This window comes from Artemia franciscana, chromosome 20 (assembly GCF_032884065.1).
Source record: "Artemia franciscana chromosome 20, ASM3288406v1, whole genome shotgun sequence".
Classification (NCBI taxonomy): domain Eukaryota; kingdom Metazoa; phylum Arthropoda; class Branchiopoda; order Anostraca; family Artemiidae; genus Artemia; species Artemia franciscana.
This window is the reverse complement of record NC_088882.1, coordinates 29,230,011-29,243,364: the sequence shown is the minus strand read 5'-3', so window position 1 is coordinate 29,243,364 and position 13,354 is coordinate 29,230,011. Positions and strand designations below refer to the sequence as shown.

Genomic DNA, 13,354 nt, shown 5'->3' with positions numbered 1-13,354 from the left:
AGATGCTGAAGAAACCAAAAGGTGCTATGCTCATGCTGTTAATAATGTACTGCAACTACTTGCTGCTACGCAAGCTAAGAGCATTAAGATGAAGCTTTCAAGGAATATTTAGGCGGATGTTGATCAAAATCAAAACGAACTATAAACATGTAGATTTTCGAAAAGGTGACAAAGCAATACCTCAAAAACGGCTCACATTATTAAGTAAGATCTTTAAAGGCAAGTTCTGATGGATTCTAAACTAGCCAGAAGGCACTACGTGTCTATCATTAATATTACTATTCAATTACTGTAAGAAATGACACTAAAGGTATTAAGGTGAAACTTTTACGAAAAGTTCTAGAGAAGTTTTCATTAAACAAAAAACTATACCCATGCAGGTTTTCAAAAGGGTACATAAGGAATATCGTAGGCTGAACCGCTCTATAATAGCTAGAATATCATTGATACTTTTAATGGAGCTTATGCAGTTGGGAGTGCTCTTTTAACGAGCCAAAAGAGCTTGGAGGGCAAGCAGCCCTCCTCCCAAGGCCATTCATTTTCCAAGCACATCCAGTCAATATTTTAAGACGATCATTTTGTTCAGCATAGCAGTAATACTGTCTCTTGAGATATAGGCTATGTCAATTCTTAACAATTATGCAATTAGCCCACCATGCTTTAAAACTAAATGCTGCTTTAAAACTAAACAAAAAGACACTTTGTGTACGGTTTCAATAATATACCTAAGCAATATATCGAGCATGGTTAGGCGTATTAAGTTGAAATCCACTCAATTTATAATAAATGAATTTTGTTGACCTGTTCAAATGAATTTAACCTGTAAATTTAATTAGGGGTGGTGACCTGGTTTTTCTTTAAATATCGTATTGTTTTTTGTTTTGTTTTTATAGATCCCGTTTTCCAGTCTGAATCTAAAGAGAAGTAAAATTCGCTCTACAAGACATTGTTTGTGTCGTTTCTGTGTTACAGTGATGTAGTGTTGTGGAAGTATATTAAGATTAAATAAAAAAAACGAGTTTTTTTAGCTGAAAGTAAGGAGCGACATTAAAACTTAAAACGCACAGAAATTACTTCGTATATGAAAGAGGCTGCTTCCTCATCAACGCCCCGCTCTTTACGCTAAAGTTTGACTCTTTCTCTCAATTCTTCTTTTTAAAACAGTAAAAAACTTTAGCGTAAAGAGCGGGGCGTTGATGAGGAAGCAGCCTCTTTCATATACGAAGTAATTTCTGTGCGTTTTAAGTTTTAATGTCGCTCCTTACTTTCAGCTAAAAAAACTTGTTTTTTTTTATTTAATTTCTGAACGTTTTTGAATCAATGCATGTTTTGATTTTGGCTCTTCGCAGAGGAATAATCAAAACGAAATTCTGCATATTTTTTGGGGGGTAAATGGCTTTCTCATAATTTTGATCGAATGATTTTGAAAAAAAAAGAGCGGGGCGAAGCCTAGTTGCCCTCCGATTTTTTGGTTAATTAAAAAGGCAACTAGAACTTTTAATTTTTTACGAATCTTTTTATTGGTAAAAGATTTACGTAACTTATAAATTAGCTTACGTAAAGAACTTTTGTATTCTCATGTTTTTATTACATATATGAGGGGATTCGCCCCATCGTCTGTACCTCGCTCTTTACACTAAAGCTTAAATTTTATCCCAATTCATTAAGAATGACCCCTGAATCACAAAAGCCGTAGAATAAATAGTTGAAATTACTAAAAATACTTTAGCGTAAAGAGCTAGGTATCATAAGGAGGTGAGCCCCTTATATGGGTAATAATTTCTGTTTGTTTTAAGTTTTATTGCTGTTCCTTACTTCCAGGTGAAAAAACTTTTTCACATTTATTTTTAATTTTTTTTTTAAATAATGCTAGTAAATCCTGCTCTCCCTCCATGGAAGTTTTCTTCTCCCATGAAAAATTCTCGATGGAATGTTCCCCCAGCATATCCCCCTCTTCTCAACCCCTCCCCCAACCCAAAAAATCCTCCTGAAAACGCCTGTATACTTCCCAATAACCATTACTATATGCAAGCACAGGTCAAAGTTTGTAACTTGTTGCCCCTCCCACGGGGACTGTGGGGGAGTAATTCGTCCCCAAAGACATAGTCATAAGGTTTTTCGACTACGTTGAATAAAATGGCTATCTCAGAATTTTTATCCGTTGACTTTGGGAAAATAATTAGCGTGGGAGGGGGCCTAGGTGCCCTCCAATTTTTTTGGTCACTTAAAAAGGGCACTAGAACTTTTCATTTCCGTTAGAATGAGCCCTCTTGCAACATTCTAGGACAACTGGGTCGATACGATCACCCCTGGGAAAAAAACAAAAAAAAACAAAAAAACAAATAAACACGCATCTGTGATCTGCCTTCTGGCAAAAAATGCAAAATTCCACATTTTTGTTGATAGGAGCTCGAAACTTCTATAATAGGGCTCTCTGATACGCTTAATCTGATGGTGTGATTTTCGTTAAGATTCTATGACTTTTAGGGGGTGTTTCCCCCTATTTTCTAAAATAACGCAAATTTTCTCAGGCTCGTAACTTTTGATAGGTAAGACTAAACTTGATGAAACTTATATATTTAAAACCAGCATTAAAATGCGATTCTTTTGATATAGCTATTGGTATCAAAAATTTTTAGAGTTTTGGTTACTATTGAGCCGGGTCGCTCCTTACTACAGTTCGTTACCACGAACTGTTTGATTGGAATTTCATTTATTTATATATTTTTTTCTCGTTGTCTTGTTTTTTGTTGTTTTCTTTAGATAAGTTAACTGAAAAACAATTTCTGTTCATAAAAGCTCTCGGATGTTGAGTTGAAACATCCGGATTTTTTTATTAATAAATGTTTTGTTTGTTTTTTATTCTTTGTCACTGCTTTGTTTAAATGAAACTTGTTTTTATCGCTTACTAATTTGTGAGGAAGTATACAATTAATTTAGGCAATACTATTTGTGTCAAGATTACAAATTGCTGAAAAATTTTCTCCAACATAGAAATAGCAGGCCAAAATATGGATTCTTATAGAAATTACATAAAAAAACTAGTTTTTTTAACTGAAAGTAAGGAGCGACATTAAAACTTAAAACGAACAGAAATTACTCCGTATATGAAATGGGTTGTCCCCTCCGCAATCCCTCGCTCTTTACGCTAAAGCTTTTAATTGTATTAAAAAGCAGAATTGTGGCAAAGAGTCAAACTTTAGCGTAAAGAGCGAGGGATTGCGGAGGGGACAACCCATTTCATATACGGAGTAATTTCTGTTCGTTTTAAGTTTTAATGTCGCTCCTTACTTTCAGTTAAAAAAACTAGTTTTTTATGTAATTTCTGAACATTTTTGAATTAATGCATGTTTGATTTTGGCTCTCCACACATAAATTATTAAAATGAAATTTGCATATTAATTCCTTTTTTGGCTAAATGGCTTTCTCTTAGTTTTGATCAGACAATTTTGAGAAATAAGGGATGGGAAAGGAGGCCTAGTTGCCATGCAATTTTTTGGTTACATAAAAAGGCAACTATAAATTTTTATTTTTAACGAATTTTTCTATTAGTAAAAAATATACGTAACTTAAGAATTATCTTACGTACCTTACCTTAGACCTTAGTTCCTCCTGTGCCGCCAGAGGCACCCAGGGCACCCAAAAAGAGCCGCCAGTCGTCCCTCATATGTGCTGCTGCCCAGACGTCTTCCCACTGGGGTTGGACTATCGCATTGATGTGTTTTAGGTCCCGCTGGTACGTACGACGAAGTGTATTCTTCGGCTTTCCTCTTCTTCGGGTTCCCTCTGGTTGCCACTCCAGTACAGTTCTGGGGAGTCTATCTCCCGCCATACGGATAACATGCCCCAGGTAGCGCCATCTTCGTTGGCGTATGACATCTGTTACCAGGGGCTGGCGCGAGATAGACCGAACATTCTGGTTGGTTATGTGGTCTCTCCAGTTAATGTTCAGTATTCTGCGAAGACAGTTGTTCTCGAAGGCAAGAATCCTCTTTTCTTGGTGTTGGTTTAGTTTCCAACATTCACAGCTATAAAGGAGGGCGGAGATGACGTTATTGTTGAACAGCCTCATTTTCAGTTTCAGGGAGTACTTTTTCGATCGCCACACTGGCTTTAGTCGATTAAAAGCTCCACTGGCTTGTCCAATCCTAGACTGCACCTCCTTTTCGCTGGATCCAGTTCGTTCGACTGTACTTCCAAGGTATCTAAAATCCACTACCTGCTCTACTGTATTGTCCCCGCACTTTAAGCCCAGTGGTGAGTCGCTCGTTGCCATGCTTTTTGTTTTGTCCGAGTTGATCTTTAGTCCCAAAAGACTCGCTTTCTCTCGGATTACTTCGAGAAGATCCTGGAGCCTTTCCTTGTTTGCTTCCATCAGGGTGATGTCGTCGGCGAAATCAAGATCTGCTAGTCGTTTGTTGTCGCAGATTTGGATACCAAACCCCGTGCAGTCTCGGAGCACATAATCAATTACAAGGACAAAAAGCAAGGGGGAGAGGACACACCCCTGTTTGACACCGGACATGATATGGAAATACCTTGTATTTCCTTCGTGGGTCCGAACGCAGCACTCGGTGTTTTCATATAGGGCAATGATCAAGGATACAAGTTTTTCTGGAATGCCGTAATATCGGAGGATATTCCACAGCGAATCTCGGTGTATTGAATCGAAGGCTTTTTCGAAATCCACAAAGACAAGGTACATCTTTTGCCTCCATTCATTGCATTCCTCGATCACCATGCGTAGGACATATATAAGGTCAGAGCAGGAGCGGGATGGGCGGAAGCCATGTTGCTCGTCTCGCAAGTGCTTATCTAAGGCTGTCTGGATGCGACGAAGGATTATCTGTGAGAATAGTTTCCCCGGGATAGAAAGGAGACTGATGCCCCTCCAGTTATCGCATTTTGCGGCATCACCTTTCTTAAAAAGCTTGATGAGTGTGCTTTTTCTCCATTCTTCGGGGACTTTCTCTGATTTCCATATACATGCAAAGAATGTGATCCACACAGTTATGCAAGCGCCTAAAGAGGCTTTAATCATTTCTGCTGATATCCTGTCACTTCCTGGTGCTCTGCCGTTCTTCAGTTTGCGAGTGGCTTGTACCAGTTCTTCGGTTGACGGTTCTTCCGTATTGATTTGAAGTTCCAGGAAAGGGGTTGTGGGGATATCTGCTGTGTTCGGAGGACTAGGTCGGTTGAGAACTTTCTCGAAGTGTTGGGCCCAAACTTCAGAAATTTCATCGGGGGCTGTGACTGTCTTCCCGTTTCCGTCTTTTACTGGTCCATTTAGGTTGCGACGTTTCCCGATGATTTCATTGGTGATTTTATAGACGGCTCTGGAATCTCCGCGCTTGGCCGCTTCTTCTGCCATAACTGCCTCTTGTTCTAGAAAGTTCCGTTTATCTCCCCTTGCGCTCTTTTTCACCAGCTTGTCTTGGTATCAATACAGCTGGTTACTCAAGACTGTGTCGCTGTTATCTCCATCATTTAGAAGACGTTGTTTTAGTTTCCGACGCTCTTCGATAAGGGTCCATGTCTTATCGGATAACCACTCGTCTTTGGGTCTTTTTTTGTGCCCAATTGTTTCTATTGCTGTCTGGTTGTAGGCTTCTTTTAGGGTGGCCCAGGTTGTCTCCACAGTGGCTTCTCTATCCAAATCTAGGGCCAAGCTCTCAAACCTGTTTGTAAGCTGTATGTTGAACCTATGACGAACTGCTGCGTTTGAGAGCTTTTCAGAGTCGTAGGCAGGTTTCTCTTTTGTTTGGGATTTTTTTTGGCTTTCAGTTTGAGGGACAGCTTTGCAATCATCAAGGCGTGGTCTGAGGCGACGTCGGCTCCTCTGTAGGCTCTTACATCTTGAAGGCTTGACTTCCACTCTTTGTTGATCAAGATATGGTCAATCTGGATGTGGGTTCGACCATCAGGCGAGTTCCATGAGTATTTGTGGATAGTTTTATGCTGAAACTGGGTTCCTCCGATGATAAGGTCATTTGTTAGTGCGAAGTCAACTAACAGTATCCCATTCTCATTTATTTCGCCGAGGCCTTGGCTCCCAAGAACCTCAGGACAATAGGACTTGTCGCTCCCCACCTTGGCGTTGAAGTCACCAACAAAGCAGACGAGATCGTGGCTGGGGATATCCTTGGCGACAGCTTGTAGGGTGTTGTAGAAGTTATCTTTTGTGGTATCGTCTGCCTCATTAGTTGGTGCGTAGCATGCGACTACTGTTAACTTAGCTTGGCGACCTGTGAACCGTGCCACGATGATCCTCTCATTTATAGGCGTCCATTTCGTTAGGGCTCTGGACGCAGATTTCGACAGCATTATGGCGACGCCTGCTTCTTTCTTTTTTTCTGTGCCACTGTGCAGGATTGTGGATCCCTTCTTGAGGGTTTGACTACCTGCACCAGTCCAACGGACTTCCGACAGAGCTAGGATGTCAAGGCCATAATTGTCCATCTCATTCACAACCTGTTCTGTTTTAGAAAGTTGAACCATGGTCCTTATGTTCCAAAAACCAAGTTTAATTTCGCAATTCGTTTTCAAAAATCGTGTCCGGGGGCGGTCCGAATTCGTCGTCAAGGAGTCCGGGGGCGGTCCATAGTCGTCGGCAGGTTGCATAGTCGGTATCATGTTGGCTCTCAATTAGACGGTTCTATGGCAAATCTTTTTTCCAGGGGCAGGCTGCTAGTCTGCCGCCAAACCCTCCTCCTTTATCCAGGCTTGGGCCTGTCTGTAACAAACTTTTATATTCTTTAATTTTTATTATGTATATGAGAGGGTTTGTACTCTCGTTAATACCTCGTTCTTTACACTAAATCGCAAGTTTTGTCCCAATTCTTTAAGAATGACCCCTGAATCAGAAAGGCCGTAGAATGAATAGTTGAAATTACTAAAAATACTATAGCATAAAGAGCGAGGTATTTATCTCCTCCTAAATACCTCGCTCTTTATGCTAAAGTATTTTTAGAACCCCTCACATGCGTAATAATCTCTGTTCGTTTTAAGTTTCAATGCTACTCTTTACTTTCAATTGAAAAAAATTTTCAATGTTTATTTTTTCATTGTTTTTTTATAGTAATTTTAGAAAATCCTGCGCCCTTTTCACTGAATTTCTGTTCCCCCATGACACATTTCTCCATGGAAAGATCCTCCCACATAGCCCCCTCCCCTCAACCCCACCCCCAAAACCAAAAAAAAATCCCCTGAAACCGACTGTACACTTTCCAATAACCATTATTATATGTAAACACTAGTCGAAGTTTGTAAGTTGCAGCCCCACCCCCAGTGACTTTGGGGGAGTAAGTCATTCCCAAAGACATAGTTATTATGGTTTTTGACTATGCGGAACAAAATGGCTATCTCAAAATTTTGATCTGTTGACTTTGGAGAAAAAATGAGCGTGGGAGGGGGCCTAGGTGCCCTCCAATTATTTTGGTCACTTAAAAAGGGCACTAGAACTTTTCATTTCCGTTAGAATGAGCCCTCTTGCGACATTCTAGGACCACGTGGTCGATACGATGACCCCTGGGGAAAAGAAAAAAAAAAAAAAAAAAAAAACAAATAAACACGCACCCGTGATTTGTCTTCTGGGAAAAAATACTAAATTCCACATTTTTGTAGATAGGAGCTTGAAACTTCTACAGTAGGGTTCTCTGATACGCTGAATCTGATGGTGTCGTTAAGATCCTACGACTTTTAGGGGGTGTTTCCCCCTATTTTCCTAAATAAGGCAAATTTTCTCAGGCTCGTAACTTTTGATGGGTAAGACTAAACTTGATGAAACTTATATATTTAAAATCAGCATTAAAATGCGATGCTTTTGATGTAGCTATTGATATCAAAATTCAATTTTTTAGAGTTTTGGTTACTATTGAGCCGGATCGCTCCTTACTACAGTTCGTTACCACGAACTGTTTGATTAAATAAAAAAACAAGTTTTTTTAACTGAAAGTAAGGAGCGACATTAAAACTTAAAACGAACAGAAATTACTCCGTGTATGAAAGGGACTGTTCCCCCCTCAGCCCCCCCCCCTAAAGTTTGACTCTTTCTCTCAACCCTACTTTTTAAAACCGTAAAAAACTTTAACGTAAAGAGCGGGGCACTGAAGAGGGAACAGCCCCTTTCACATGCGGAGTAATTTCTGTTCGTTTTAGGTTTTAATGTCGCTCCTTACTTTCAGTTAATAAACTTTTTTTATTTAATTTCTGAACGTTTTGAATTAATACATGTTTTGATTTTGGCTCTCCGCAAATGAATAATTAAAATGAAGTTTGCATATAAATTCATTTTTTGGCTCAATGGCTTTCTCATAGTTTTGATCGGACGATTTTGAGAAAAAAAGGAGCGGGGAATAGGCCTAGTTACCCACCATTTTTGGGAAACTAGTTGGGAAACTAGAACTCTTAATTTTACGAACGTTTTTATTAGTAAAAATATACGTAACTTACGAATTAACTTACGTAAATGAACTTCTGAATTAGTATGTTTTTATTACGTATATGAGGGGGTTCATCCCCTCGTCAATACCTCGCTCTTTTTGTCCCAATTCCTTAAGAATAACCCCTGAATCACGAAGGCCGTAGAATAAATAGTTGAAATTAGTAAAAATTACTTTAGCGTAAAGAGCGAGGCATTAGGAGGAGTTGAACCCCTCATATAACGTAATAATTTCTGTTCTTTTTAAGTTTTAAAGCTGCTCCTTACTTTTAGTTGAAGAAACTTCTTCATATTTATTTTTTCGTTACCCTTTAAAAAAATGCTAAAAAATCCTGCACCCCTTCATGGAAATTCTCTTCCCCCATGACAAATTCTTCCATGAAAAGTTCCCCCCGTATAACCTCTAAACTCCACCCCTCCCCCAACCAAAAAATCCCCCTGAAAGTGTCTGTATACTTCCCAATAACCATTGCTATGTGTAAACACTGGTCAAAGTTTGTAACTTGCAGCCCCTCCCATGGAGACTGTGGGGGAGTAAGTCGTCCCCAAAGACATATTTTTTAGGTTTTTTGACTATGCTGAATAAAATGGCTATCTCAGAATTTGGATCTGGTGACTTTGGGAAAAAATGATTGTGGGAGGGGGCCTAGGTGCCCTCCAATTTTTTCGGTCACTTAAAAAGGGCCCTAGAATTTTTAATTTCTGTTAGAATGAGCCCTCTAACAACATTCTAGGACCACTGGGTCGGTACGACACCCCTGGGAAAAAAACAACAAAAAAAACAAACAAATAAACACGCATCCGTGATCTGTCTTTTGGCAAAATGTACAAAATTCCACATTTTTGCAGATAGGAGCTTGAAACTTCTACTGTTGGGTTCTCTGATACGCTGAATCCGATGGTGTTATTTTTTTTAAGATTCTATAACTTTAAAGGGGCGTTTCTAAAATAAGGCAAATTTTCTCAGGCTAGTAACTTTTGATGGGTAAAATCAAACTTGATGAAACTTATATATTTAAAATCAGTATTAAAATGCAATTCTTTTATGTAACTATTGATGTTAAAATTCTGTTTTTTACAGTTTCGGTTAAAATTGAGCCTAGTCACTCCTTACTACAGTTCGTTACGACGAACTGTTTGAAAAAAAAACGAAAACCTATAAAATATTGCTTTTTCCATGGAAAAGACTATCAATAAAAAAAATTGATTAAAAACATTTTCCACAAAACCAGTTTTTCAAAGAAAAGTATCAGCTTTATTGACCCGAAAATGAGTAGAAATTCAGTCAAATAATCTTCCAAGCGTAAAAAAAATACTATCAATGAATAAATGAAACCCAAAACGGACAGAAACTAGACCTACCTTTCCCAGGCACCGTAAAGTGTTGCGGCAACCTTTGTCCGACTTCGCCGACTAAAGTGTTGCTCTCGCAACACTTTGGTTTGGTTTCTTCGCTATCGATCAGTAATCACATGATCAAAGGCTATTCCTCAGCGTTGAAAAAACAACAACGAAATAGTATCGAAAGAAGAAACTAAATTGACTTTGCAGCCAGTTGAACTTTATCCTTTTCAATCGTAGACATTGTGACGGATGAAAACTTGGAACAATATCTTATATAATTTAGTTGGCATTATAATTTATCCCTAACTTTTCAGGATCAAAATACCATATATGACATTCTATTAATTATTACGAAACTATCTTATTGTTTTACGTTCTCGTTTGTGCTTGTTTCTTCACTATCAGTTAAATGATGAAGTTGTCAGCCTATCGAAGTTTTTAAGACGATATGTTCAAATAAGAACGTAATCATTTATAACATGATGAAAGGCTATTCTTCAGCGTTGAAAAAACAAAAACTACAAAATAATATCGAAAGAAGGGACTAAATTGACTTTGCAGCCAGTTGAACTTTATCCTTTTCTATCGTAGACATCGTGACTGATGAAAACTTGGAACAATATCTTATATAATATAGTTGATATTACAAAGCTATCCGTAACTTTTCAGGATTAAAATACCATAGGTGACACTAATTATCACGAATCTACCTCATTGTTTTACGTTATCGTTTTTGCTCGTTGCGTAAACACTTAATTATGTCAGATTTAAAGAGATCAAATACAATGTGCACCAATTTGCAAAAATTTCTAGCCCAAAGTGAACAGATTCTTACTTACAAGTCCCTCTCCCGTGATAGACATCAAGTTCACCGGAAAAAAATAAATGGGTGCACAGACTAGCAAAAGTTCCAAGCCCCTCGTCACTGAATATGATTGTAGCCCAACAGCCGATTATTACTTACAAGTCCCCTACATGTCTTACCACTTGAATAAAATTGGTTTAACCATCAAATACACCGGAAACAAATAATTGGTATAACAACTAGCAAAAGTGACAAACCCCTCATTGCCGAAGAAGATTATGAGCTAACAGCCGTTTCTCGCCCAAAGTGAACCGATTCTTACTTATAAGTCCTTCTCCCGTGATAGGCATAAAGTTCAAAGGAAACAAATAAATGGGTATACCAACTAGCATAGTTGCAAACCCCTCATCACTGAAGTTGACTGTTGCCTAACGGTAGTTTATTGCTTACAAGTCTTCTACATGTCTTACCACAGGAACAAACTTGGCTTCACCATCAAATACACTGGAAACAAATAATAGATACACCAACTAGCAAAAGTTACTAACCCCTCATTGCCGAAGCTGATTATTACTTAACAGCCGACTGTTGCTTACAAGTCCTCTATATGTCTCACAATTGTGTGGTTTCAGTGTGTACCTTACTACTGAAGTTGTCAACCCCTTGAAACTTTCAAACTGGTATACCTCATGAAGGAATTTTTGTACCAAAAAATGAGTGTCATATACTTTGATGAGCTCATCAAGAGCTATCGATTGCCGTCGAAAAGGAAATTTTCTCTGTCGTAGTTCAAAAGTAGATTTTTTTTTTGCCGTAGGCCAACTTTCTAACGTCACCACTTAGAAAGGAGCAAAGGATAAGCTCCAATTTCTTTATTAATGAGAGAACGTTTAAAGTTTCTGATATTAAATGTTTAAGACATCTGATACCATTTCTCTACCGCAATCCCAAGTCCGAAAAACTGAATGATAATCTCAGCTGAAATCACGAACAGAAATGGGTAGAAACAATAGATGGCAGCACTTTCAAACCCGTGGGAAAATGCCACATTATTGCTTCTGTAAATTTTTCTATTTATCGCTCAAAGAAGATATATTGGCTGCAGGGCCGGGTAACTGCCGCATATATTTAACACTTATAGATTTTAGTCCGTCTTCAATTTGAAAGTGGTGCCTGCCTGCTTTCCTGCTAGAACGGAGCTTTCCACTCGAAAGCAGAAACATGGTTTGATGAAACGAAAGCTTGGCTGCACAACTTCAGATACTCCTCTCTGACATAGGATATATAACTCCACTTCACTTTGCACGCCATAGGCTCTGGCTCGTGGACAAGCAATAACCATCCTTTTTGGCCCAAGGCAAGAGTTCTGCGGAGCTTTCCAAAATGTAATGTCATATTCTTCAATCCGACCTGAGGTCCACACTTGCCATAAAACCGCACAGGTTAGACCCTTATCAGTTTCCAGGAATAAGCTGAGATCGGTGGCATAGGAAAAAAAAAAAAAAAAAAAAAAAAACAAATAAACGGGACAAAACCAAAGTGTTGCAATCGCAACACAATTATATCGAATAGCCGAGTCAAACTCAAAACGAGCGAAAATTAACATGATTTGGGCTGACAACCTTCATGGCTTCTCAAGATCAGAATATAATTTGCACTTTACTGAAAACAAAATAGATTTTAAAAGTTTTCACTTTTTAGAGTTTAATACATATAAATCATTAAAGCCTTAACGAATTAAATTAAAAAAATTAGTTTTTTTAACTATAAGTAAGGAGCGACATTAAAACTTAAAACGAACAAAAATTATTCAGTATATGAAATGGGTTGTCCGCTCTTCAACGTCTCGCTCTTTACGCTAAAGCTTTTAATTGTTTTAAAAAGTAGAATTGTGGCAAAGAGTCAAACTTTAGCGTAAAGAGCGAGACTTTGAAGAGCGGACAACCCATTTCATATACTGAATAATTTCTGTTAATAACGTTTTTGAATTAATGCATGTTTGATTTTGGCTCTCCACCATAGGACTTGTCCAATCTTATTGAATTTTTTGTATTGAATCAGATTAACAGATTATTAAAATGAAATTTGCATATTAATTCCTTTTTGGCTAAATTGCTTTCTCTTAGCTTAGATCAGACGATTTTGAAAAATAAGGGGTGGGGATGGTGCTCCCAGTTGCCCTAGTTGCCCACTAGTTGCCCTCCAATTTTTCGGTTACATAAAAAGGCAACTATAACTTTTAGTTTTTAACTAACGTTTCTATTACTGTTTATTACTGTTTTAAAATGTAGAGTTAAGAGAAAAAGTCTAACTTTAGCGTAAAGAGCGGGGTGTTGAGGAGGAAAAGCCCCTTTCATATACGGAGTAATTTCTGTTCATTTTAAGTTTTACTGTCGCTCCTTACTTGCAGTTAAAAAAACTTGTTTTTTTTATTTAATTATCGAAAAGCGCTTGCATTGCTATACACTAGTTTTTGCGACCATTCAGTACTTTTCCTATCTGGTATGTCACCTATTCTGAAAAAAAGACAAGATCTGGCTGAATTGTGTATACCATATTTCCGCTATTGTAAGTTTCTGTTTCATTTCCCCGGTCTTATAGGAAAAAGAAAATAATTTGGTATTTCGGGGCTTCTGACATTATTACTCCTTTGCGGAAGTTAGGCTCAAAATTGGAAAAGGATTATATTTTTTCTCAGGGCCTCTTCCACCTCTTAGTTCGTTTATTTTCTCGTTAGTTTTCACCTGTTTTCGCTTTATAGTTGT

At 38.2% G+C, this 13,354-nt stretch overlaps 1 protein-coding gene across 1 annotated transcript; it reads right to left on the bottom strand.

The window, feature by feature from the left end:
* Positions 1-5,658: 5,658 nt before the first annotated feature.
* LOC136040042 (craniofacial development protein 2-like) lies at positions 5,659-6,633 on the bottom strand. Its single transcript, XM_065724107.1, has one exon. It carries the CDS (start codon positions 6,631-6,633, stop codon positions 5,659-5,661), a length of 975 nt encoding a protein of 324 aa, XP_065580179.1.
* Positions 6,634-13,354: the final 6,721 nt, after the last annotated feature.

What these genes read in the sequence shown, in the direction of transcription:
- LOC136040042 (XM_065724107.1), bottom strand. Translation starts at nt 6,633, where the DNA reads ATGATACCGACTATGCAACCTGCCGACGACTATGGACCGCCCCCGGAC.